General features: G+C 42.6%; 1 protein-coding gene across 5 annotated transcripts in view; it reads right to left on the bottom strand.

Moving 5' to 3' along the window:
- The window catches only part of LOC126988257 (beta-arrestin-1-like), a 141,034-nt gene that overhangs the window by 48,933 nt on the left and 67,067 nt on the right, over positions 1-25,034 (bottom strand). For 4 of the 5 annotated variants that reach the window (XM_050846314.1, XM_050846315.1, XM_050846307.1 and 1 more), the window contains one exon: positions 18,275-18,320. The exons of the other annotated variant lie outside the window; for it this stretch is intronic. Coding sequence is in view for 3 of the 4 variants with exons in the window: in XM_050846315.1 (XP_050702272.1) it covers positions 18,275-18,320 (46 nt within the window). In the remaining variant the exon portion in view is untranslated. The remainder of the gene's footprint in view (positions 1-18,274; positions 18,321-25,034) is intronic. 5 annotated transcript variants of the gene reach the window in all.

Below are 25,034 nucleotides of genomic sequence, written 5' to 3'. Positions count from 1 at the left end.
CTCGCGTCGTCCATCATGTGGTGAATGTGGACCCAGCACGCTACCACTCAGCCATCGCCTTCCGTACCCTTACAGAGTTTAATTTATTTTATTTGATGGCCGGTACAGAACCTTCTCCCATGGTCCCAAAACACTCTCCTCCCCATCAAAGAAAACGACAGTGACAAGGTAGAACGTCCATATCACCTCCCGGTCAGCCAGTTAAATTACGCTATTTTTTTTAACCCCTTGCCTACGACTTTCCTACCAGAAGACCTCACCAAGCTACAGGAATGGAACAAAAAGTGGCTGTTACAATTCAATGCAGAAAAATGTAAAGTCCTGCACCTTGGGAGGGATATCCAGCACACCAGTACCACATGGGAAACACTCCACTATCCACCACAGAGGCAGAGAAAGACCTGGGACTATATGTTACCAGGCTACCAGAAAAGCCAAATCCGTGACAATCGCAGCGGACGGGTTAACGATACAGGAATGACACGGCGGGAGTTTTCGCTAATTGTTTTGTTTGTTTTTGCTGTTTTTTTTAGATGTATCCTTTGCTGTAAAAAAAAAAATATATATCACAGTTTCTCACACTCGATAAAACAAACAACTACAATATAAACAATAGTGATAATAATAACAGTAACGAAAATAAGAATAATGAGAATGATGACAATGATGATGATAATGATAATAATGATGATATTAATAGCACAGGTGAGATGAAGAGACGCCAGGTAAGAACGTGTGGTTGCTATGACAATCTTGCTTACCTCGCCCCCCCCCCTAACTCACTCTCTCTCTCTCTCTCTCTCTCTCTTTCCTCCACCTGCTCTCTCCTCCCTCCACATATATATCCCATTTTACTCTCTACCTCCTCCACCTCTCCCTCCACCCACCTGTCTTGGTAATCTCTCCCTTTCCTCCGAGCTTAACCCGCTTCAATGCTCTCTCTCTCTCTCTCTCTCTCTCTCTCTCCTTCCTTCTCCTTCCTTCTTTCTTTTCTCTCTTTTCTCTCTCCTTCCTTCCTTCCTCTCTCTCTCTCTCTCTCTCTCTCTCTCTCTCTCTGTTTATTTAGCATTATTTAACATTTCATCTCCATTATCCGGTTCAGTTCTGGTCACCTTACTATACAGAAGAGATATCAAGGCCTTCGAATCCGAGGAGAAAAATGATTGACGGGTTGAGAAACTTGCCATATAAAGATAAGCTTATTAAACATTTGTAGTTCCATTCTCTAGCAAGGCGAAGGGTACAAGGAGACAGGATCCAAGTTTGTAAGTGGGTGAAGGGCTTTAATAAGGGTGATATTAATTAATGGGCCGGGTAGGACGAGTAACAATGAGTTTAATTAAATATAAAGATAGGCTTATTAAACATCTGTATTTCCATTCTCTAGCAAGGCGAAGGGTACAAGGAGACAGGATCCAAGTTTGTAAATGGGTGATATTAATTAATGGGCCGGGTAGGACGAGTAGCAATGGGTTTGATTAAATATATAAATGAAGGACTTTAATAATGGTGACATCAATGGTGGTAAGAGAGCCAGGTAGGACACGTAGCAATGGGTTTAATACAGTAAATATATGGAGGGCTTTAAAAGGTTAACATTGATAGGGTTCTGAAGGTGAGAGAGCCAGGTAGGACACGTGGCAATGGGTTTAATACAGTAAATATATGGAGGGCTTTAAAAGGGTGACATTGATAGGGTTCTGAAGGATGAGAGCCAGGTAAGACACGTAGCAATGGGTTTAATAAAGTAAATGGATGGAGGGCTTTAAAAGGTTATACTGATCGGGTTCTGAAGGATGAGAGAGCCAGGTAGGACACGTAGCAATGGGTTTAATACAGTAAATATATGGAGGGCTTTAAAAGGATGATACTGATAGGGTTCTGAAGGTAAGAGAGCCAGGTAGGATACGCAGCAATGGGTTTAAGTTGCATAAATTAAAATTCTATAAGGATAAAGGTAAGAATTGGTTTACTAATAGAGAAGTGGATTAGTGTGGAATAGATTTGGCTGTCATCTAGTGAGTGCCAATACGATAGATAGATTAGAGGTTAGGTAAGTTAATGGAAGCGAGGATAGGTGGGGTTAGGTTTACAGGAGATGATTTGTATAGGCCTATTTCCCTCTTGTAGACTCCCTATGTTCTCTCTCTCTCTCTCTCTCTCTCTCTCTCTCATCTTATGCCTCCCTGCCGTGCTTCCTTAATTAAAACCCTTTCTCTATCTCACTCATCCAAACTACTCCATTCCTCCTTCCTTCCCCCATCTCTCTCTCTCTCTCTCTCTCTCTCTCCATCCTTGCCTCAGCTGCCTCTTCATTTCTCTTTCCTCCACCTGTTCTCTCCTCCCTCCACATATCCCATTTTACTCCCTCCTTCCCTCCACCTCTCCCTCCCTCCACCTGTCTCAGTAATCTGCCTTTCCTCCCTCCCTTTCCTCCAAGCTTCATCTCTCTCTCTCTCTCTCTCCTTCCTTTTTATTCTTTTTTCCATATAATCTTAAGCGTTGACGTAAAGAATTCTCTCTCTCTCTCTCTCTCTCTCTCTCTCTCTCTCTCTCATCCCTTCCTTTTTCTTTTTCTCTCCACATAATCTTAAGCGTGAACGTAAAGCATTCTCGAACGCAGGAAAGGTCAAAGCAACCGACCACTCGATCAGGCAAAGTTGTATGATGAGGTTTGGGAGAAGAAACTTTATTGAGTTAAAAAGAACGATTTAAAAGTGAGATGAGATGGAGCCACCCACGTCCAAACTTCCCAACCAAACTGGATTCGGTCCGGTTCGGTTTTGGGGGGCGCGGTGGTCTAGTGGGTTAGAGCATGGAAGTTAACCCGTTGGCTATGGATTTCCTACAAGAAGACATCACCAAGCTACAGGAATGCATCAAAAAGTGTCTGCTACAATTCAATGAAGAAAAATGTAGTCTTGGACCTTGGGAGGGGATATCCAGCGTACCAATACCACATGGGAAACATTCCACTATCCACCACAGAGGCAGAGAAAGACCTGGGAGTATACGTTATCAGGCTACCAGTAAAAGCTAAATTCGTTACAATAGCAGCGGACGGATTAATATACAGGGAGAGGTGGTTGAAGCCCAGGTGCCGCCACGTGAAGTCAGAAAAAGCATCCAGTTTTGAACCTTGAGACAAACCCCGCAAACAGCGACTCAGTACTGGTTTTCTAAGACGTTTTCGGCACTAAACACTATTTCCAAGGTCCACAAAAGAGTTTAGTTGAATTATCATGAGTTTTTCCTGTTCGTGGTTTAGAAGTCCTGTTTTTTTTTTTATATTTTTTTTACAGCAGAGGAGACTATCACTAGACTCATAAAACTACCCACGGAAACACCTACTTACAAAGAAACTATCCCTAGGCTCATAAAACTACCCACGGAAACACCTACTTACAAAGAAACTATCCCTAGGCTCATAAAACTACCCACGGAAATACTTCCAAACAAACTCTCACTAGGCTCGTAAAACTACCCATGGAAATACTAACGCAACCTCTACAAAAGCCTTATCTAATGTGGGTGTGTAGGCCCCGAAAATGTTGGAGAATCTGGACCTATATGGACGTGGGGTAAAATCTGTCGAGGAAAAGAATGACGGTTTTGTGTAGGTTAGTTGGACTGGGTTGGACTGGACGAGGCTGGGTTAGGTTACGTTAGTGAGTCCGCTCTGACAAAAACAAAACAAAAATATCTCGTATGTACATTTTTCCTTTCCTTCTGTCCTGGCAATCCCTCCCTTGGGTTTTTCCTTTCCCTGGCCTATTTTCCTGCAAACTTTGGAGGCCTGAGGAGGACATCCGTGACGCTCAGACAAAAGAACATCGATTAAGGTTTTTCCTCCTCCTCCTCCTTCTCCTCCTCTTCCTCCTCCTCCTCGAGTTAGTTACTGGGGGGATCTTATGAATGGATAATGTCCGAGAGAGACAAAAAGAGTAATAAAGTCAAGGGGAAAATAAATGAAGAACAATGGGGATAAATGAGAAGGATAATTAAAAAATGAGGAATGATGTAAACAAATGGGCAATAAAGGTTAAATACAGAAACTAATGGAGCTAAATGAAGAATAGTAGATTTTAATGAAGAATAACGGAAAATAGATGAAGAACAATGAGGATAAATGGGAAGGATAATTAAAAAAAGGGAGGAATAATGTAGAAAAGATGGAGAATAAAGGATAAAATATTTTAATACAGAAAATAATAGAGCTAAATAAAGAATACAAGATTTTAATGAAGAATAATGAAAAATAAATGCAGAGAACAATGTAAATAAGTAGAAAAAAGTGAAATAAATGGATGTGGGAAAAAAATATTAGATGTAAATGAAATGAGAGAGAGAGAGAGAGAGAGAGAGAGAGAGAGAGAGAGAGAGAGAGAGAGAGAGAGAGAGAGAGAGAGAGAGAGAGAGAGAGAGAGAGAGAGAGAGAGAGAATAATGAAAATAAATTAGGAACAATGGAAGTATAAAATAACGAATATAACCAAGAATCAACAATAACGAAGAAAATGAAACAAGAACGGAAAAAAATAAAACAAAGAAAATAAAAAGACGGAAAAATAAGGAAAACAAGAAAAAAGAAAATATAATGCCGACGAAAATGAAGAAAAGGAAGAAGAAAAAAAGGAAATGAATGAAGGATAAAAAAAGAGGAAGAAGAAAATGAGATAACTGATAAATTTGACCTAGAAAAAAAAGAGAAAAAGCCAAACAAGGAAAGATTAAGAAAAAAAGAATAAGAAAAAAATGGTAACCGAGATAGCAAATGTAAAAGGTTATCAAGAGACTTAAGATAATGGAAGGGAGCGCACACACACACACACACACACACACACACACACACACACACACACACACACACACACACACACGGCTCCTCCTCCTCCTCCTCTCGTTTCCTCTCATCCGTTTCTCTCTCTCTCTCTCTCTCTCTCTCTCTCTCTCTCTCTCTCTCTCTCTCTCTCTCTCTCTCTCTCATAGTCTTCAAATAAATTAGCCAAATGCCGTAACGTGTGTGTGTGTGTGTGTGTGTGTGTGTGTGTGTGTGTGTGTTGAGACGATAAAGGATTAGCAATTAATAGGCTTTATGGGTAAATAGGAGGAGGAGGAGGAGGAGGAGGAGGAGGAGGAGGAGGAAACAAGCGGAGAGAAAGAGAAAAGAGGAGAGAAGAGAAGTGAAGATTACAGAGAAGAGATAAGAGGAGAGGAGAAATGACCAGAGGAAAGGGAAGGAAAGGAAAAGAAAAATGATAAAACACAAAAGAAAAGAAAAGAAAGCAGAAAACAGGAGGAAAAGAAACATAGGTGTGGCAGACGAGGAGGAGGAGGAGGAGGAGGAGGAGGAGGAGGAGGAGGAGGAAAGCAGTTACTAAAGCTGACCTGTGATGATCCGACTTGAGAGAGAGAGAGAGAGAGAGAGAGAGAGAGAGAGAGAGAGAGAGAGAGAGAGAGAGAGAGAGAGAGAGAGAGAGAGAGAGAGAGAGAGAGAGAGAGAGTAAAGGGAAGTGGATGCCATGGAGGGAGGGACGAAGGAAAGGAAGGAGGGGGAGAGAGAGAGAGAGAGAGAGAGAGAGAGAGAGAGAGAGAGAGAGAGAGAGAGAGAGAGAGAGAGAGAGAGAGAGAGAGAGAGAGAGAGAGAGAGAGAGAGAGAGAGAGAGGAAATGTTCAGGGGAGGAAGAAGCTCTCCAACTCTTCTTCTTCCTCTTCTCTTCTACGTGGCATGAAAATATAATGGCTGAGAGAGAGAGAGAGAGAGAGAGAGAGAGAGAGAGAGAGAGAGAGAGAGAGAGAGAGAGAGAGAGAGAGAGAGAGAGAGAGAGAGAGAGAGAGAGAGGAAACATATTTATAAAACTTATGGCGTGTAAAAAATGATAGGGAGGAGGAGGAGGAATAGGAGGAGGAGGAGGAGGAGGAGGAGGAGAAGAGGGTAAATTAGAAGGAATAAAGTCTAGGAGATATGAGAGGGTGAGGGAAGGAACGGAGAGAGGAAGAAGGAAGAAGGAATAGAGGAGGATATGAAGGAAACAGAGACATGGGTTTAATTATGCGATATTTTTCCTTCTCTCTTTCTCCTCTCCCTCCCTGTCCTTCCCCCCCCTTCCCCCCCCCCGACTATAACTGGTATGTAGGGCAGTGTACCCTACCCTCTCTTTTGGACCCGACAGCTGAAACACACTGCTCTTTTTAATTAACTTTCTTCAGTGTAATTTCGACTTCTACTACTACTACTACTACTACTACTACTACTACTACTACTACTGCTGCTACTAGAACTATATTACATGGAAGAAATTCAGTAAAATCAGCTGCTTCGTTAGTTTAGGTAAGATATATTAAAAGTGGTAACAGCGGTGGTGGTTGTAGTAGTAGTAGTAGTAGTAGTCAAGGTAGAAGGCACGTCGTGTGATATCACCTCCTTGTCGGCAGTAAAAAGCAGCAGACGTGTTACCCTCCGTGTTATCAAACCCATTAGGAGGTTATGAAGCACTTCAGGTGAGGGTTCAGGCGCGAAAAACGAGCTCTGTATTCACCTTAGGCTTTATTATTATTATCAGTATTATTATTATTATTATTATTATTATTATTATTATTATTTTCTTGCTAGCAGCAGTAGTAGTAGTAGTAGTAGTAGTAATGGTAGTAGTAGTAGTAGTAATGGTAGTAGTAGTAGTAGTAGTAGTAATGGTAGTAGTAGTAGTAGTAGTAGCAGCAGTAGTACAGTATATACTGCGGGCAGGATCAAAGGCTCTGGTAAGGTGACAGGCCGCCGCACGTTCACGGTAAGTAGGTCACTGGCAGCTGAGGAGGCGGCGGGAGGGGCGGGGGCGGCTTCCCAGAAGGAGACTCGCCAGACCCTGAAGGCCACGCTTCCAGACGCCGGAGCCGCGCCGTCAGAAGTGAGGCTCCTTGGGACTCACCGCCCCAGCACACCCTCGTCTTTGACCTTATCCCCGGGGACGGGGTCTGGACGCGCCCGTCACACCCAGGCCTCGGCTGGGACACCTGACATGGATGCTGCGGGCTGGAAAATCTTCCTCACTATAAACATCTTAGGAAATGTATCTGTGGACCTCCGTGCTGCGACAACCGCCCGGGCAAGGAAAAATCTTGAGACCAAGATCTTGAGGTTCTGGCGGTCCGCCGGCTCACGCAGCTGGATAACAAGTCTCGGGAGGTCGTGATTAGACAGATAGATAGACTCAGAGTTACTAAGGCGCCAGGGCCAGATGAAATTTTCCCCAGGATATTAAATTTATGTAAAACTGAAATCAGTGGCCAGCTAACAAAAGTCTTTAGGAAGTCGCTGGACACAGGGGGGTGCCTGTTTCATGGAGGCAGGCACACGTAATTCCAATATTTAAGAAGGGAGACAAATCTTCTATGCAAAACTATAGGCCGATTAGTTTGACGTCAGTTATAGGTAAAATGATTGAGTCAATAATAGCAGACAGTATTAGGGACCATATTGACAAACATAATTTAATTCACGACTCACAGCATGGGTTTATTAGAGGAAAGTCGTGCCTTACTAATCTTTTACCCTTTTACAATAGAGTATACGAGGCAGCTGACAATGATGAGTTACGATGTAGTTTATCTTGATTTTCGTGAGGCCTTTGATAAGGTACCTCGCCAGAGACTATTAAATAGAGTCAGGGCTCATGGAGTAGGAGGGAAGGTTAATGATTGGGTTAGGGCGTGGATTAGCGACAGGAAACAGAGGGTTACCATTAACGGTAAAAAATCCGAATGGGGTTATGTTACCAGTGGGGTTCCTCAAGGTTCAGTTTTAGGCCCGCTTTTATTCATTATCTACATAAATGACGCAGACAATGGGATGACTAGGTGTGACGCCGCCACGATGTTCGAACACCCTGAATGCGAGGCGGCGCTGGTGGCGGACGCGTCACTGGCACTCAACGAGGCAGCAACACTGCACACCATTAAAGAAAAGCGCCATATTTTCACAAACCACGTGCGGAACACAATGACCCCGCCAGTCTGGGGAGGCGGTGGCTGAGTTGACAGAGTGACGGCGCCGCGTTCAGGAGGACGCGAATTCAATCCCTGATCGCACACGTTTACTCATGTGTATGTGAGCGCAAGCATTCTCTCTCTCTCTCTCTCTAATGAAATAATTGTTCCTGATGCTTACTCTTAGCTGAACGTAATATTTGGGGAGGCGGGTGGCTGAGTCGACAGAGTGACGGCGCCGCGTTCAGGAGGACGCGAGTTCAATCCCCGCCCGGTGCCACCAAGCTGTGATTTTTCAGCCGCCGCCGAGTGGCTTAAAACTACCCACATGCTGTCCTGAAGACCACCTATCAACCCGGACTCTAGATTCTAGGATTAAAGATGAGCTCCGGGAGGGAAGCATGAGCCAATGCAAGATGGCGCCACTATAAACACTCGCCTGCGCCAGAACGGGCTGGGCCGACCATCAGGCCCCACCGGGAAGAAGCCTTGGGCCGACCATCAGGCCCCACCGGGAAGAAGCCTACCAGCGCAGCAGGCTGAGACGTAAAAAAAAAAAAAAAAAAATAAATAAAAAAGGACTTCATCAGCAGTCACACAGAACGGCCTCCTGGACACCAGCACGTCATACACTCTTCAGCGGGCGTCACTGAGGGAGACGCAGTGGCCGTGGCACAATACGCCCTGGGATGACGAGGCTCAGGACGTCATCCGCCGAGATTACCGACGTCACGCAGGCGGAGTGGGCGGCGGACCTCACGCGGCGGGTTAGACAGCAGAGCAAGGCACCAACTTGGACCTTTCTCAACGCCACCTGCTGGTCTGTGCTAAATGCGCAGCCAAAACTCCTTGGAGAGGCGGAGGACGCGTTCCAGGATAAATCGTGTTAAGTTTTGAGGCGATAAAACTGTACGCAAGATTAATTCAAAGTTGATTAATAAAGCTCGTTGACGGTCACTGTGCTTGGCGAGGCTGGGGCCGAATTTCGTCTTATTGTTATTATTATTATTATTATTATTATTATTACTATTATTATAGATATTATTATTATTATTAGCCGCAGTAATAACATTGTTTCATATCAAGAGGAGGTTACACCATGAGAGAGAGAGAGAGAGAGAGAGAGAGAGAGAGAGAGAGAGAGAGAGAGAGAGAGAGAGAGAGAGAGAGAGAGAGAGAGACGCCACCAACCTGCTGCTTCAACAAGGAAAACAGAGCAAGATGCCAAAGAACCGTCAAATTTGGTCCCCATGTGTGTGTGTGTCTGTGTCTGTGTCTGTCTGTCTGTGTGTGTGTGTGTGTGTGTGTGTGTGTGTGTGTGTGTGTGTGTGTGTGTGTTATCTGTATCACTGCAACATCCGCCTCGTCATCGTCATCACCCTTCCCTGAACACACACAGACATTCCATTAACCGTTTATATACTTGAGAGCTCACGTTTATGTTAAGTGTAAACACGTATCTTAAGATCATAATATTACCCACTACCACAACTACTACTACCACAACTACTACTACTACTACTACTACTACAACTATTTCTACCACAATCACTATCACCACTAAAACTACCATTACCTTTCACCACCTCCACCATCACCACCATATCACTACCTGGCTACCTGCCTATATCCGTTCTGCTTATGGGTTCCTCTCTCTCTCTCTCGTACCTATTTCGTTTTCCTTTGATACAAATTAGTCACTTCACTGTCTTTTGTGGAGGGAGGGGGAGAAGGGGGGGGGGGAGAGAGAGAGAGAGAGAGAGAGAGAGAGAGAGAGAGAGAGAGAGAGAGAGAGAGAGAGAGAGAGAGAGAGAGAGAGAGAGAGAGAGAGAGAGAGAGAGAGAGAGAGAGAGAGAGAGAGAGAGAGAGAGAGAGAGAGAGAGAGAGAGAGAGAGAGAGAGAGAGAGAAAAAAAAAGTTGCCATCTAAAGTTCCACTCATGTTTCAGTCTCCCTGTATCCTATGTGTTTTCTTATGTATCCTAATGTTCTTTTTTTTCTTCTTGTTCTTCTATTACTTCTACTTCCTCGTGTCTCTTTATCTATATTTTTCTTCTTTCTCCTTCTCCTCCTCCTCCTCATTTTCTTATTGTTATCTGCATGTATCCTTATGTATCCTTATCTAATGTTCTTCTACTGTACTTTCTTCTATCATTTTCTTCTTATTTCTTCATTTACTTCTTCTTTTCTCTTCGTCTTCTTTATCCTTATGGCATATTTTCCGTTCTTCTTCTTGTTCTTGTTCTTTTCTTCTTCTTCTTTTCCATCCTTGTCGGGTCCAGTCGGCTTTTAAGGGAGGAATATTGAGGACGGGGCAAAAGTTTAAGGGAGAAATTTAAAGAGGAAGAATATATACTCTCTCCCTTCTCCTCCTGGTGGTCTCTTTTCTAAGGAGGACAGATTGAGAAGGAGGAGGAGGAGGAGGAGGAAGAGCAGAAGTAGAAGTGAAGAAAGATGATTGAGAGGAGGAAAGGAGGTTGGGGGAGGAGAGGTAGGTGGAGGAGGAGGAGGAGGAGGATGAGGAGAGGTTGCCATGGTAACGGGAGCAGCTTCTCTCTTTTACCTGTTCGACTCTACAGGTGTTCTCTCTCTCTCTCTCTCTCTCTCTCTCTCTCTCTCTCTCTCTCTCTCTCTCTCTCTCTCTCGTACACCATGTTTGTTTTCCTCTTTTTTTCTTTCTATTTTAACACCTCATTTATTTTCCTCCTCCTCTTCCTCCTCCATCATCTTCTTTATCTCCTCCTCTCGCATTTTCATTTTCTTTCCATCTTCTTTCTTGCTGTGATTTTCCTTCTATTCCACCTAATCCGTTGTCTCCCCTTCTTCTTCTCTTTCTTCTTCTTTTTTCTTCATCATCATCATCATCATCATCATCATCATCATCTTCTTCTTCTTCTTCTTCTTCTTCTTCTTCTTCTTCTTCTTCTTCATCATCATCATCATCTTCTTATCACACGCTCTTACAAAACATCTTTCCAGCTAATCCTTTCCCCGTTCCTCCATTCTTTCCTTTCCCTTCTTCCTCGTCGTCTTCCACCACCTCCACCTCCACCACCACCACCACCGTCTCCTCCCTTCTCTCTCTCCTTCTAATCAAACCGTTTGCAACACCACCAAAGACATCATTCTCTCCTTTTTCCCTCCACATATCCTCCACCAAGCTCTCACAAACACCTCCTTCTCTCCCCTTCCTTCCCTTCCTCTCTCCCTCCCCTTCCCTCCCTCTCTCTCTCGGGTACATTATCACATCCAATCATACGCCACAAGCCACATGTGAAGAAGGGGAAAAAAGAAGGGAAAAGAAGGGAACCCGAAACCGCCACACGAAAACCGCAAGATGGAAAGGAAAAAAAAGAGGAAAGGATGAATGAGGGAAGAAAAAGCGAGACGGGTTGATAAAAGAAGAGAAATTGGATACGAGGATGAAAGAAGAACAAATAAATAGATAGATAGAGAGGAAGGAAGATGAACAGAGGATAACAAATAGATAGACAGAGAGAAATGAAGATGACCAGAGGATAACAATTGGATAGATAGACAGAGAGAAATGAAGATGAACAGAGGATAACAAACAGATAGATAGAGAAAAATGAAGATGACCAGAGGATAACAATTAGATAGATAGATAGAGAGGAATGAAGATGAACAGAGGATAACAAATAGATTAACAGAGAGAAATGAAGATGACCAGAGGATAACAAACAGATAGATAGAGAAAAATGAAGATGACCAGAGGATAACAATTAGATAGATAGATAGATAGGAAGGAAGATGGAGAGAGTAAGAACGAAGGATTAAGGAGAGGAAGATGGGGAGAGTAATGAAGAAGGATTAAGGAGAGGAAGATGGAGAAGATGCAGAAATAAAAATGGAGGAGAAAATGAGGTGTCCATGAATGAATGTCCATCTATTTTTGAATTTAAGTATTGGCACTCACCACATGACTGCTAAGCCTATTCCACTCATCCACCACTCTGTTAGTAAACCAATTTTTGCCTATGTCCCTGTTGAGTCTAAATGTATCCAGTTTAAGCCCATTACTTCGTGTCCTACCCGGTTCTCTTACCAACAAAACCTTATGACAAAATAATAACAGAGGGAGATGGGAAAGAAAGACGATGATGAAGATGGAATAAGATGATGATGAAGGACAGGAGAAAACGGGGGGGGGGGGGGGGGGGAAAATGAGAGATAGGGATGATGATGACGGAACTGAGAAGGGGAGAGAAAGATAATGTTAAAAAGATGAAGGAATGGAAGGAAGAGTAGAAAAGGAGATGATGAAGATGAAGGAACAGATGAAGATGATGATGGAAATGAGAGAAGGGGAAAGTAAGATAATATAAAAGAAGGAGGAAACAGGAGAAAACAGTAACGGATATAGATGGAAAAAATAAGAAGATGGGCGAGGGCGAAATACGAGATGAAGATGACGATGGAACTGAAGAAGGGAATAGACGAAAGAAGGAAAAAAGAAAACAGATAATAAAGGAAGATGAAGAAAATGAGAGATGGGGAAAGAAAAGTAGAGAGAAAAAGAAAAAAAGAAAACAGTTAAGAATAGAAGATGGAAATTATGCAAGACAGAAAAAGAAAATAAGAAAACAATTGAAAAAAACGAATGTAGATGGAAGAATAAGAAGATAAAGAGGGAGAAATACGAGATGAAGATGATGATGGAAATGAAGAAGGGAAAAGAAAAAGGGAATAGACGAAAGAAGGAAAAAAGAAAACAGATAATAAAGGAAGAAGAAGAAAGTCAGAGGTGGGGAAAGAAAGATAAAGAAAGAGAGAAAAAAAGCAAAAAGAAAACAGTTAAGAAATGGAAAATTAAATGTAAAAAAAAAGAAATGGAAAAAAAGATGGAAATGAAAAATGAGGAAAGCAAGACGCAAGACAGGAAAAGAAAATAAGAAAACGATAGCGAACGAGAATAAAGAAGATAAAGATAATAATTACAGATTTAACGAACATGGGAATGACGATAAAAATGATAATGATATGACATAAATAAATAACATGATAATTTTGGAAGTAGAAAAGATAAAAAAAAAGGAAATGGAGAGATAGATAGATAGATATAGAGACAGAGACAGAGAGAGAGAGAGAGAGAGAGAGAGAGAGAGAGAGAGAGAGAGAGAGAGAGAGAGAGAGAGAGAGAGAGAGAGAGAGAGAGAGAGACACAGTAGCCAGGCTTTTTACCTATGAATATTATGCATAGATTAAATCGATTTTGACCCCATGGAGAGAAGGGAGGAGGAGGAGGAGGAGGAGGAGGAAAGGGAGGGGGGGGGGTGCTTTGGGCTGACTCACTACACTGGGGGAGAGAAATGGGGGGAGGGGGGGGGGAGAAGAAGAAAAGGGAGAGTGACAGGAACCAGGGAGGGATTAGGGGAGGGATGGGGGAGGCTGATCCTATATAGGGGAGGGGAGAGGAGGAAGAGGAGGGAAGAGGAGGGAAGAGAAGGAGAGGGGGAGGGGTGGGCTGATATTATATAGGGGAGGGAGAGGAGGAGGAGAGGAGAGGGGTGATAGTTATGGAGCTGAGTCACAAGGCGGGGAGACGGATGGGGAGGGGAGGGGAAGGGGAGACAAGGGAGGGGAGAAGAAAGGTAAGGGATGGGAAGGGGGCACGAATGGAAGGGGAATAGGAGGGGAAGGGATGGGGAGGGGAAAAGGAGGCGAAGGGATGGGGAGTGGACACTAGGGAGGGAAAAAAAGGGGAGAGTATTGGGAGAGGTAAAACTTAGACAGAAAGGGGAGGGAAAGTAATGATTAGGGGGAGGAGCAGGAGGGGAGGAAGGGGGAGAATGGGGTAATGGGGGAGAGAGGGGAAAGAGAGTAAGTTAGAAAGGGTAGATTGGATAGGGGTCAGGAAGGGGGTGGGGAGGGGGAGGGGAGGGGGGGGGGTCAGGTCATTACAAGGCTACGTCAAGCAGGTAAATGATCGGCCCCCAGGTCTCTCTCTCTCTCTCTCGACTTTATCCAGCTGTTTTGTCCTGCTTGCAATTTAAATCTCTCTCTCTCTCTTCTCTCTCTCTCTCTGATACATGAGGTGAAGGAGAAGGAAGGAAGGAAGAAGGGGAGATAAGAAAATAAAACAAGGAAGAAGACGAGGGGAGAGAGCGGAAGGAAGGGGAGAGGGAAGGAGACGAGGAGGGAGGAGGAAGAAGAGGGGAGGAAAGAGGAGGAATTATCTTAGTCATGACACTGAAATCATTCTTCCCCTCCCCTCCTCCCTTCTCTCCCTCCCCTTCCTTCCCCTCTTCTTCCCCTTCCTCTTCTCACCTTCTTCCATCCCTTTCTCTACCCTAAACCGTTCCTCCTCCTCCTCTTCCTCTCTCCTTTCCTTCCCTCTTCTTCCCCTCCCCTCCACTTCCTCTCCTCCATCCAATCCCTTCCCTTTTCTCTTCCCTTCTACCCCCTCCTCCTCTTCTCTTCCCCTCTCCTTTCCTTCCCTTCTCTCCCCCTTCCCCTTTCCCCTCCCCTCCCCCCATTATCCTTTCCCCTCACCATATCAAAGTAATGGCCGAGGGGCGACCCAACCGTTTGGTGAGGGCGTGAATGGCCCCCTTTGGCGCACCATCGTCTCCGTTTCACGCCCATCGCCACCTCTTAGCTGACGGGGTGGGGGTGGGATGGGGGATAGGTGACATGTCCTTGAAAATAGGCTCTTCTCTCTCTCTCTCTTAATTCTGGATATTGCAAGGGGAAATAAAAGGTCTTGCATTTTTTCAACTTTTCTTCTTTTCTCTTTTCCTTTCTTCTTCCTCTATTTCTTGAAGCGAGTTTTCCTTCGTCCTCTCTTATTCTTCCCTCACTTTCTCTTTGGTTTTTCTCTTTTTCATGTTCATTTCCTTTTTATATTTTTTTGACCAATTAATTTTCACTAACTGAGAGGGAACAAGGATATCAGAATTACAGTTTTCCTCTGATACTTAACTCTTTTCCTCTGATTTTCCCCTCGGTTTTCCTGTCATATTCTTTTTCATTTTATATTCATTTTCTAACCTCTTACCTTTGCTAACTAGGAAGATGACGTAGGATGTAAGAACTTGCATTTTCTCGTGATACTTAACTTTTTCCCCTCATTTTCCTCTTGGTTTTCCTGTCATCTTCATTTCCATTTCATGTTCATTTTCTAACCTTCTAACCTTTGCTAACTAGGAAGATGAGATAGCATATAAGAACTTGCATTTTCTTCTCATACTTAACCTTTTCCCCTCACAGATCAATATGCTCCTTCTTTTCCCTCTCCTCCCCTCTTCTTCTCCTCCCTTTCTGCGATAACCCCCCCTTCAATAAATTATAAAGGAAAGGAAAAGGAAAAGAACAAGACGAAATAAAATACAAAACACTAATGGAAATACATATTCTCCTCCTCCTTCTTCCCCTCTCTTTCTGCGATAACCCCCCCTTCAATAAATAATAAAGGAAAGGAAAAGAAAACGAAGAAATAATATATAAAACACTAATGGAAATACATATTCTCCTCCCCCTTCTTCCCCTCTCTTTTTTTTCCCTCCCTTTCTGCGATAATCCCCCCTTCAATAAATAATAAAGGAAAGGAAAAGAAAAAGAAATAATATATAAAACACTAATGGAAATACACATTCACCTCCCCTTTTTTTCCCCCTCTTCTTTCTCTTCCACGACCCCTTCTTTCCCTCCCTTTCCTCTGTCCCCTTTTCCTCCTCCCCAAGCTATTAATTTCAAGCCAAAAGGGAAGGAGGGGATTATGTGCAAGATTAACCCTTACAAATAGCTATTAAATGCCCTTCCCAGCTCCCCTCGCTTTCCCCTTTCCTTCCCTTCCCTTCCCTTCCCTGTGAGCTTAGCATTTAAAGGGAAGGGGAAGGAAGGGGAAGGCATGGTACGTTAACCTTCAACAATACCCATTAATGCCACTTCTTATAATTTATTTTTTATTTTTTCCTTTCTTTCCAATAGTGAGGATTTTTGTGTGTGATTTTAAGTAAGGGATAGACTTAAAAAAATGGAAATGCTTGAAATAAATGTAAAAAATGAGAAGAGGAGAATGAAAAAAGAGAAAAAAGAAAGAGGAAAGAAAGAATGAGTTAAAACATACATGAACATAAAGGAAAAGAAGAGAGGAAGAAGGATAAAAAACGACTATTAAATAAAAACATTGAGAAAGAAAAGAAGGAAGATAGAAAAAAGATAAAAGAGAAATCAAAGAAGTAAATGTGAAGGAGAAAGAAAAGGAGGAGAGAAAAGATGAATGAGAAAAAATGTATAAGGGAAAGAAAGGAGGAAAATTATGTGATGAAAAATATGAAGGAAAAAGAAAAGAGGAAGAAAAAATAGAGGAAAGAAAAGACGTGAAGGAAAAGAGGAAGAAAAAAAAGAGGAAAGAAATTATATAAAGAAAATTATGAAGGAGTAAGAAAAGAGGAAGAAAAAAGAGGAAAAAAGATGCAAAGAAAAATGTGAAGGAAAAAGAAAAGAGGAAGAAAAAAAAGAGAAAAGAAATTATGTGAAGAAAAATATGAAGGAAAAAGAAAAGAGGAAAAAGAGGAAAGCAATGACTAAGAAAAACACATGCGAAGGAGAAAGAAAAGAAAGAGGAAGAGGAAAGAAAGAGGAAATAAATGATGAAGGAAAAAGAAAAGAGGAAAAAGAGGAAAGAAATGACTAAGAAAAACACATGCGAAGGAGAAAGGAAAAAGAAGAGAGAAAGAGGAAAGAAAGAGGAAAGAAGAGATAGCTAACCAAAATAACTCGCTTCAAGGGAATGAGGAAAAAAGAAAAGAAAGAAGAAAAAGAGGAAAAAGGAGGTTACTAAGAAAAAAACTCACCTTTTTCCTTAATATTTTCAACTTTAACTCTCTCTCTCTCTCTCTCTCTCTCTCTCTCTCTCTCATTAGTTTATCCCCTTTAATCAGTTCACTTTCATTGCTTATTCTCTCTCTCTCTCTCTCTCTCTCTCTCATCTTGCCCTCTCCATTCCCCCTTCATCAATTCTCTCTATTAACTTTCTCTCCTTAACCAGTTCACTTTCCCTTTCTCATCAACATACCTTCCTTCCTTCACACCTCCCCTATTTCCTCGTTAACTTTCCCTATCAACATGCCCTCCCATCCCTCTTCTACTAACACCCATCACAGTTTAAGCAGCCCATCTCACCCCTTCACTATCCCATCATACCGGCCCCCTATCAATATTTTATCCCTTCTCTCATCTCCTACTAATTCCCATCACGATTTGACAAGCCAATCACTCTCTCCTTCACTCCCATCCCTCATCTGCTAACAATCCCATCTTCTCCCCTTCCTCTTTCCTCCATCCATCTCTCATCATCTTACAGCCTCCCATGACGGTCTGACCTGCCCATCTCTCTCCCTTCCCTACCGCCCCATCACAGCCAACATTCACCCATTCCTCTCTCCCTTCCTCTTCCCTTCCATCACACCTGTCCCATCACCTAGGTACCCTCCCTTATCCAGTACCTCCCATCACAAGTTAACCGGCCATCACCCCTTCCCTACCTCCCTCACCCCCCCCATCACACCTGTCCCGTCCCCTCATCGGCCCGTTATTGCAGGTGAGCGTCGCGTCGCCTGGCCGGAGTAGCAACACCTGGGCGCTGGCCAATCAATGTCTGTTGATGTGAGCCGCGCACCTTTAAGCACCGTCCCTAAGCCCTGATGATGGTGCTGCTACTGGTACTGTTGTTGTTGTTGTTGTTGTTACTGTTGTTGTTGTTGTTGTTGTTGTTGGTACTGTTGTTGTTGGTGGTTTTGGTACTGTTGATGCTGTTTGTCTTCCTCCTATTTTGACTTAATTTTCCTCCTCCTCCTCCTCCTCCTCTTCTTCTTCTTCCTCCTCCTCCTCCTCCTCCTCCTGTTTCAGCTAGTTTATTCTCCTCCTCTTCCTCTTCCTCTTTGTTATCTTCCTCTTTAACATGACTTTCTTTTTACCTCGCAGATTTGCATGGACTTTTTTTTCCTCTTTCTCCTCCTCCTCCGCTTCCTTCTCCTCCTCCTCCTCCTCTTTCTTATCTTCCTTTTTAACATTGTCTAACCTTTTTTTAATACATTTTAGAATTGCATATCTCTCCATCTTTTTCATTTTTTTCCCTTCTATTTCTTCTTCTTCTTCCTCTTCCTCATTTTTATCTTCTTTTCTTTTTCCTATATCTCTCTCTTTCTTCTTTTTTTATTTCTTCTTCTTCCTCTTCCTCTTCCTCATTTTCATCTTTTTTCTTTCTCCTTTTTCTCTTTTATTTCTTCTTCTTTTCTTTTTCCTCCTCCTTCACCTGATCAAAACTTACCTTTCACCTCTCCCACACCTGCAAACACCTGTCTCTGGGTACACACCTGTGGAAGAGAGGAAATGTTGCTTAATTAAAGGTATTTTTATTATTAGTAATTATCATTATTATTATTACTGTTATTATATAGACATAGTTGCCTTAAATTGTTGTTGCTGTTGTCGTTGATAGTAGTAGTAGTAGTAGTAGTAGTAGTAGTAGTAGTAGTTGTTGTTGTTGTTGTTGTAATAATGTAGTGAAAGCAGCATAGGGGCCATAATGGTGATGACTTGCGGTTGTGGTGGTGATGGAGATGGTGGTGATGATGATGGTGCTCAGGCTGATGGTCGTGGTGGGAGTGGTGATGATGGTGGTGGTGGTGGTGGTGGTGGTGATGGTGGTGATGGTGGTGGTGGGTACAATCTTCCGGCATTTTTCAGTAATGAGGCAAGAAAGGCTTTAATGAAACTTGAGACGAGGGAGGGAAGGAAGGATGAAGAGGAAGAGGAGGAGGAGGAGGAGGAGGGAAGAATGGAGAGAGGAGGAACGAGGAAGGAAGAATGGTGAGTAAAGAGAGAAAGAAAAGCAGGAGAGAAGAATGGAAGAAGGGTGAGAGATGGAGGGAAGAATTATGAGGAGGAGGAGGAAAGAAGAGGAGGGAAGAAGGGAGAGGAGGAGGGAAGAAGGGAGAGGAGGAGGGAGGAAGGGAGAGGGGTAAACGAAGTAGGAAGAGAGAGAAGGGGAAAAGGAAGAAGAGAAAATGGATGAAAAATAGGAAGAAAAACAAAACAGGGAAGGGAAGTACGGAACGAAGGAAGGAAGGAAGGAAGGAAGGGAGAGAAAGATGAGCCAAGGAAGGAGAGATAAGAAGAGGGAAGGAAGATAAGAAGGAAGAAGTTGTAAAAGAAAAGAGAGGAGGAAACGAATGAATGCAGAGAGGGAAGGAAGGAAGGAGGGAACGAGGGAAAGAAAGAGAGCAAGAGAGAGAGAGAGAGAGAGAGAGAGAGAGAGAGAGAGAGAGAGAGAGAGAGAGAGAGAGAGAGAGAGAGAGAGAGAGAGAGAGAGAGAGAGAGAGAGAGAGAGAGAGAGAGAGAGAGAGAGAGAGAGAGAGACGACACAGAAGAGGAAGAAGTTAATTAAGAAAAAGAAAAAAAAGAAAACCATGAATTAAGTGAAACACGAGAAGGATATCAAATTAAGGAGGAGGAGGAGGAGGAGGAGGAGGAGGAAAGGAGGAGAAAGAGAAGACGAAGACGAAAAAAGAAGAAATAGTAAAAGATCAACAACAATGAAGGAGAAGAAGAAGAAGAAGAAGAAGAAGAAGAAGAAGAACATAGAAGCGCAGAAAGATATTGTGACCCACGAAGGAGGAGGAAGAGGAGGAGGAAGGAATAAAACTGAAGGAAGAGAGGAAGGAGAAGGGGAAGGAAGACAGATATGAATGATGGAGGAAGAGGGGAGATAAAAATGCAGATGAGGGGAGGAGGAAGAAGAGAGGGAGAGGAGAGAGAGAGAGAGAGAGAGAGGCAAGTTTGGAGGAAGGAGGAAGAGAGGAAGAGAAAAAAAAAGATGGGAGGGAAAGAAAGGAAGGAAGGAAGGAATCAAGTGTCGCGAGCAATTCATGTCCACACACACACACACACACACGCACACACACACACACACACACACACACACACACATCGGGATATAGACTGAGTAAGTACTAAATCGCTGTTCTAACTTGATTATTTTGTATGGAACAACTGGAATGCTCTCTCTCTCTCTCTCTCTCTCTCTCTCTCTCTCTCTCTCTCTCTCTCTCTCTCTCTCCTTCATTCTCTTCTCTTCTTCTTTTTCTCTTTCTCTTTCTCTCTCCTTCATTCTCCTTCTTCCTTCCTTCTTTTCACTCTCCCCTTCTCCCTTCTTTCTCTCCCTCTTCCTTCTTTCTTCGCTGTCTATTCCCTCCCTACTTTCGTTAGCTCTTTTCCACTCTCCCTTCCTTCCCTCCTTCCCTCCCTCGTCCGCTTCTTCACTTCCTTTCTTTTCTCGTTCCCCTTCCCTCCCTTCCGTTCACTCCTTCCCTCTCTCCCTCCGTCCTTCCTTCCTTCCTAGCACGCCCATTCACACGCGAGCCCCGCCGATCAATAACGCACAAAAGCAATCATTCGAGGCGCGAAATTACGAAAGAAATATATAAATGAAAAAACTATATATGTAAACGAAACTAAGACGATTAGGTATAGATGAGTAGTAGTAGTAGTAGTAGTAGTTGTAGTAGTAGTAGTAGTAGTAGTAGTAGTAGTAGTAGTAGTATTGATAATGATAAAAATAAGGATAATAGTGATAATTCGACATTTGAGAAGAATTTAACTGGAAAAAAATTAAAATATGTGAAAATAACTATCTGAGAGAGAGAGAGAGAGAGAGAGAGAGAGAGAGAGAGAGAGAGAGAGACCAGGTTTTAATTAATCCTGTTTTTGCCATCATCCTGGACTCAAAATGTTAAAAAAATGAAAACTTCCGGGAAGAGAGAAAAAAAAGAAGCAAAGAATAACAATGAGAGAGAGAGAGAGAGAGAGAGAGAGAGAGAGAGAGAGAGAGAGAGAGAGAGAGAGAGAGAGAGAGAGAGAGAGAATCATCGGTGTAGTGTGATCGATGGAAATAATAGACTTGCTTAATTTTATAAACACACACACACACACACACACACACACACACACACACACACAGCAGGGAGAAGGCGCAGTGCGGACACATAATCTTTCCCGACACACACACACACACACACACACACACACACACACACACACACACACACACTTCTCTCTCTATATATATCTACCTATCTATCTGTTTCTGTTACTACTACTACTACTACTACTACTACTACTACTACTACTACTACTACTACTACTTCTGTTACTACACACGAACACACCACCACCGCCACTCTCTGCAATACCTCAAACACCCACACACTCTTAATTCACACAATACAAGGCATGGTTTACAGAAGTCCTCCTCCTCCTCCTCCTCCTCCTCCTCTTCCTTCTCCTCCATTAAAGCCTCTCTTCTGCCTCTGCTTCTCTGCCATATTTTTCTCACCCTGTTTCCTCCTCCTCCTCCTCTGCTTCCGTTTTTCTTCCTTCCTCTTCTTCCTTTCCTCCTTCTCCTTCATCTTCTTTTTCTTCTTCATCGTTTTTTACTCCTATTCTTTATTATCTTCTCGTTCTTCTTCTTCCTCTTCCTCGTTTTCATCATCTTTCTCTTCTTCTTCTCCCCATTTTCTTTTTCTTTAATTAATTTCTTTTTTCTTTTTGCTTATTTTCCTCCTTCTTCTGTATCTGTTTTCCCTTCCTCCTCCTCCTCCTCCTCCTCCTCCTCGCTTCTTCCCCTTTCCTCCTCCAGTTATTTTCCCTTCTCTCCCCTTTCGCCTTCTTCCTTTTCATCATTCTCCTCCTCCTCCTCCTCCTTCTTCCCTTCCCCTTTGTTCTTCTTCTCGTAATCCTCCCTCCTCCCCTCTTCCCTTCTTTCTATTCTTAGCTCGTAACTCTCTCTCTCTCTCTCTCTCTCTCTCTCTCTCTCTCTCTCACTCTCTCTTCTCTCTATGTTTCTCCTCTCCTCCTTTTTTTTTTTTTTTTTTCCCTCTTCTCTCTTCCTCTTACATTCTTCTTCCTCCTCCTCCTCCTCCTCCTCCTCCTCCTTCACTTCTTCTTCTTCTTCTTCTTTTTCTTTTTCTTCCTTTTCCACTCCCATATCTTCCTTTTAGTTTCTCTTTCTCCTCCTCCTCCTCCTCCTTCACTTCTTCCTCTTCTTTTTCTTCTTCTTCTTCTTCTTCTTCTTCTTCCTCCTCCTCCTCCACCTCACCACCACCACCACCACCTCCCACACACGGCTCATGCAGGCGTATTGAAGGCCCGAGCGTGTGGGCGCCATACAAGGCAGACACAATATAGCTTTTTAATAATTGTTTCAGCCCTTCTTTTCTCCTGTCATTCCTTTGTTCTCGTCTTTCCGGGGCAGACACCCATAGATCGCTGTCTCTCTCTCTCTCTCTCTCTCTCTCTCTCTCTCTCTCCGCCATTATATTTTCATGCCACGTAGAAGAGGAAGAGGAGGAGTTGGAGAGATTCTTCCTCCCCTGAACACTTCCTCTCTCTCTCTCTCTCTCTCTCTCTCTCTCTCTCTCTCTCTCTCTCTCTCTCTCTCTCTCTCTCATCTTTTATTCTTGTTTTATTATATTTAGCAAACCTGAAAAGATAGATAAATAAATAAATATATAAATAAATAAACCAACACAAGAACTTGAAATATAAATGCCAGAGGAGAAGCGTTGAACAAGATCCGACTGTTTTATAAATAGATGGATTACTTAATCGGCTTCCCTTTACAAAATACACATCATCAAATTCAAACAAGTAAATGAAAAGCGAATCCTCTAAACTACTTAGTCATAATAATAATAACATTGGTAGCTGTAAAATATGATGATGTCTGGTTATTTATAAGTAGATGGTAGCGATGATAGTAGATTTATAAGTAGTGGTGGTGTTATTTATAAGTAGATGGATTCTTTTTATGCTCATTACAAAACACAGAAAACTAAAATCAATAAGGAAGTAAATTAACAATCAAACGTCTAGACAAAATTAGTTAGAGAAATAATAGCAATGATAATAGGGTAGGCGGTGGCTGAGTGGTAGCGTGCTGGGTCCACATTCACCACGTGATGGACGACGCGAGTTCGAATCCCCACGCTACCACCTGGGATTTTTCAGTCACCGCCGAGTGGCTTAAAACTACCCACATGCTGTCCTGAAGACCACCCATCAACCCGGACTCTAGAGGAAACCGTCCAAGTGAATCAAGAACGAGTTCCGGGGGGCAGCATGAGCCAAGGGAAGATGGCGCCACTATAAACACTTGCCTGCGCCATGACGAGCTGGGGCCGAACACCATCCAGGCCCCTCAAGCAAGCCGCTATAGGCGTACACGTAAAAATAAAATAAAAATATATATCAAGACACCTCTCCACTCGAAATTGACCTCCCTTCTGACCTCCTCCTTTTTTTTCTTTTAGTAGACCAGAGTTTAAAGGTCTTTGTTATTGTTGTTCTTGCTATAAAAAAAACCCGAGTGCTGATTGCTATCCGGCCGTCAGCACCCAACACCTATTCATCATAAAATTCAAACAAGTAAAACAGAAGCAAAACCTTTAAGCTGAGCGGTCATAATAATAATAACTATGTATGTAATAACGTGTGTAATATATTTAATAATAACTATCTATGTAAATCTATGTAAATCCCCCCCACCCACTCCCCCTTCCAGTGCTGAAAGCCAGAGAGGTGCTGTACGCTGTCCGCCGGCTAATTAACCACCTGCCCACCGACGCCTCACCTGTGAAGCCCCGCGGACCCCGGCTTAATTACCGTCCAGCCCACACCTCTACAGTCCGTCCAATTACCTTCCGATTGCACCTGTAAACTCACCTGGGGCTAATTAATGACTTCCCTCCTGTCCGAAAACTTGTTATAGGACACTCAATTACGTCCCTATTTGTGGCTCTATATAATTAGGCGTGTGTCTGTAGTTTGTTCTTCCTAATACCTTCCTTTGCTTTCCCTTCCTTCCTTCCTTTCTCTCTATTTTTCATTAATTTTTGCTTCCTTTCTATTAATCTATGTTTCTTTCTCTCTTCCTTCCTTCCTTCCTTTCTTTCTTTCTTTCTTTCTTTCATTCATTTTTGCTTCCTTTCTTTTTATCTATGTTTCTCTCTTTCCCTTCCTTCCTTTCTTTCTTTTTCTTTCATTCTTGCTTCCTTTCTATTAATCTATGTTTCTTTTCCTTCCTTCCTTCTTTTCTCTTGCTTTCTTTCTTTTCTTTCTTCCTTCCTTCTTATCTGTCTGTCTGGCTATTCTTTCTTTCTTTCTTTCAACCCTTCCTTCCTTCTTCCTTTCCTTCCTTCCTTCCTCTCTCCTTTTATCCTTCCTTCCTTCCTTCCCTCATTAGCCAACTCAAAGACCTAATTAATGACTTTCCTTCCTCCATGCTGGCAAAGACTAACCAATTATTATCCACTTGTATCTGTAATAGCCTGTTTTTTACTCCATTTCCTCCTTCCTTCCTTCCTTCCTTCCTTCATTAGCAAACTCAAAAGCTTAATTAGTGACTTTTCTTTCCCCGTACTTGCAAAGATCAACAATTACTCCCCACTTGTATTAAATTTTGTAATAGCCTGTTTTATTTTTTTACTTTATTTCCTTCTTCCTTCCTTCCTTCATTAGCAAACTCAAAAGCTTAATTAGTGACTTTTCTTTCCCCGTATTTGCAAAAATCAACAATTACTCCCCACTTGTAATAAATTTTGTAATAGCCTGTTTTATTTTTTTACTTTATTTCCTTCTTCCTTCCTTCCTTCCTTCCTTCATTAGCAAATTCAAAAGCTTAATTAGTGACTTTTCTTTCCCCGTACTTGCAAAAATCAACAATTACTCCCCACTTGTATTAAATTTTGTAATAGCCTGTTTTATTTTTTTACTTTATTTCCTTCTTCCTTCCTTCCTTCCTTCCTTCATTAGCAAACTCAAAAGCTTAATCAGTGACTTTTCTTTCCCCGTACTTGCAAAGATCAACCAATTACTCCCCACTTGTATTTGTAATGGCATGTTTTTTTTAACTCTTTCCTTCCTTCGTTCCTTCCTTCATTAGCAAACTCCAAGACCCAATGAATAACTTTCCTTCCGTGTCTCAAAACTTGCATAACTCAGCTCATTATTTCCCCTGTATACCTGTAATG

The sequence above is a fragment of the Eriocheir sinensis genome, chromosome 68, assembly GCF_024679095.1.
Source record: "Eriocheir sinensis breed Jianghai 21 chromosome 68, ASM2467909v1, whole genome shotgun sequence".
In the NCBI taxonomy this organism is placed as follows: Eukaryota; Metazoa; Arthropoda; class Malacostraca; order Decapoda; family Varunidae; genus Eriocheir; species Eriocheir sinensis.
The sequence above is the reverse complement of the archived record's forward strand: the minus strand, read 5'-3'. Positions and strand labels throughout refer to the sequence as shown.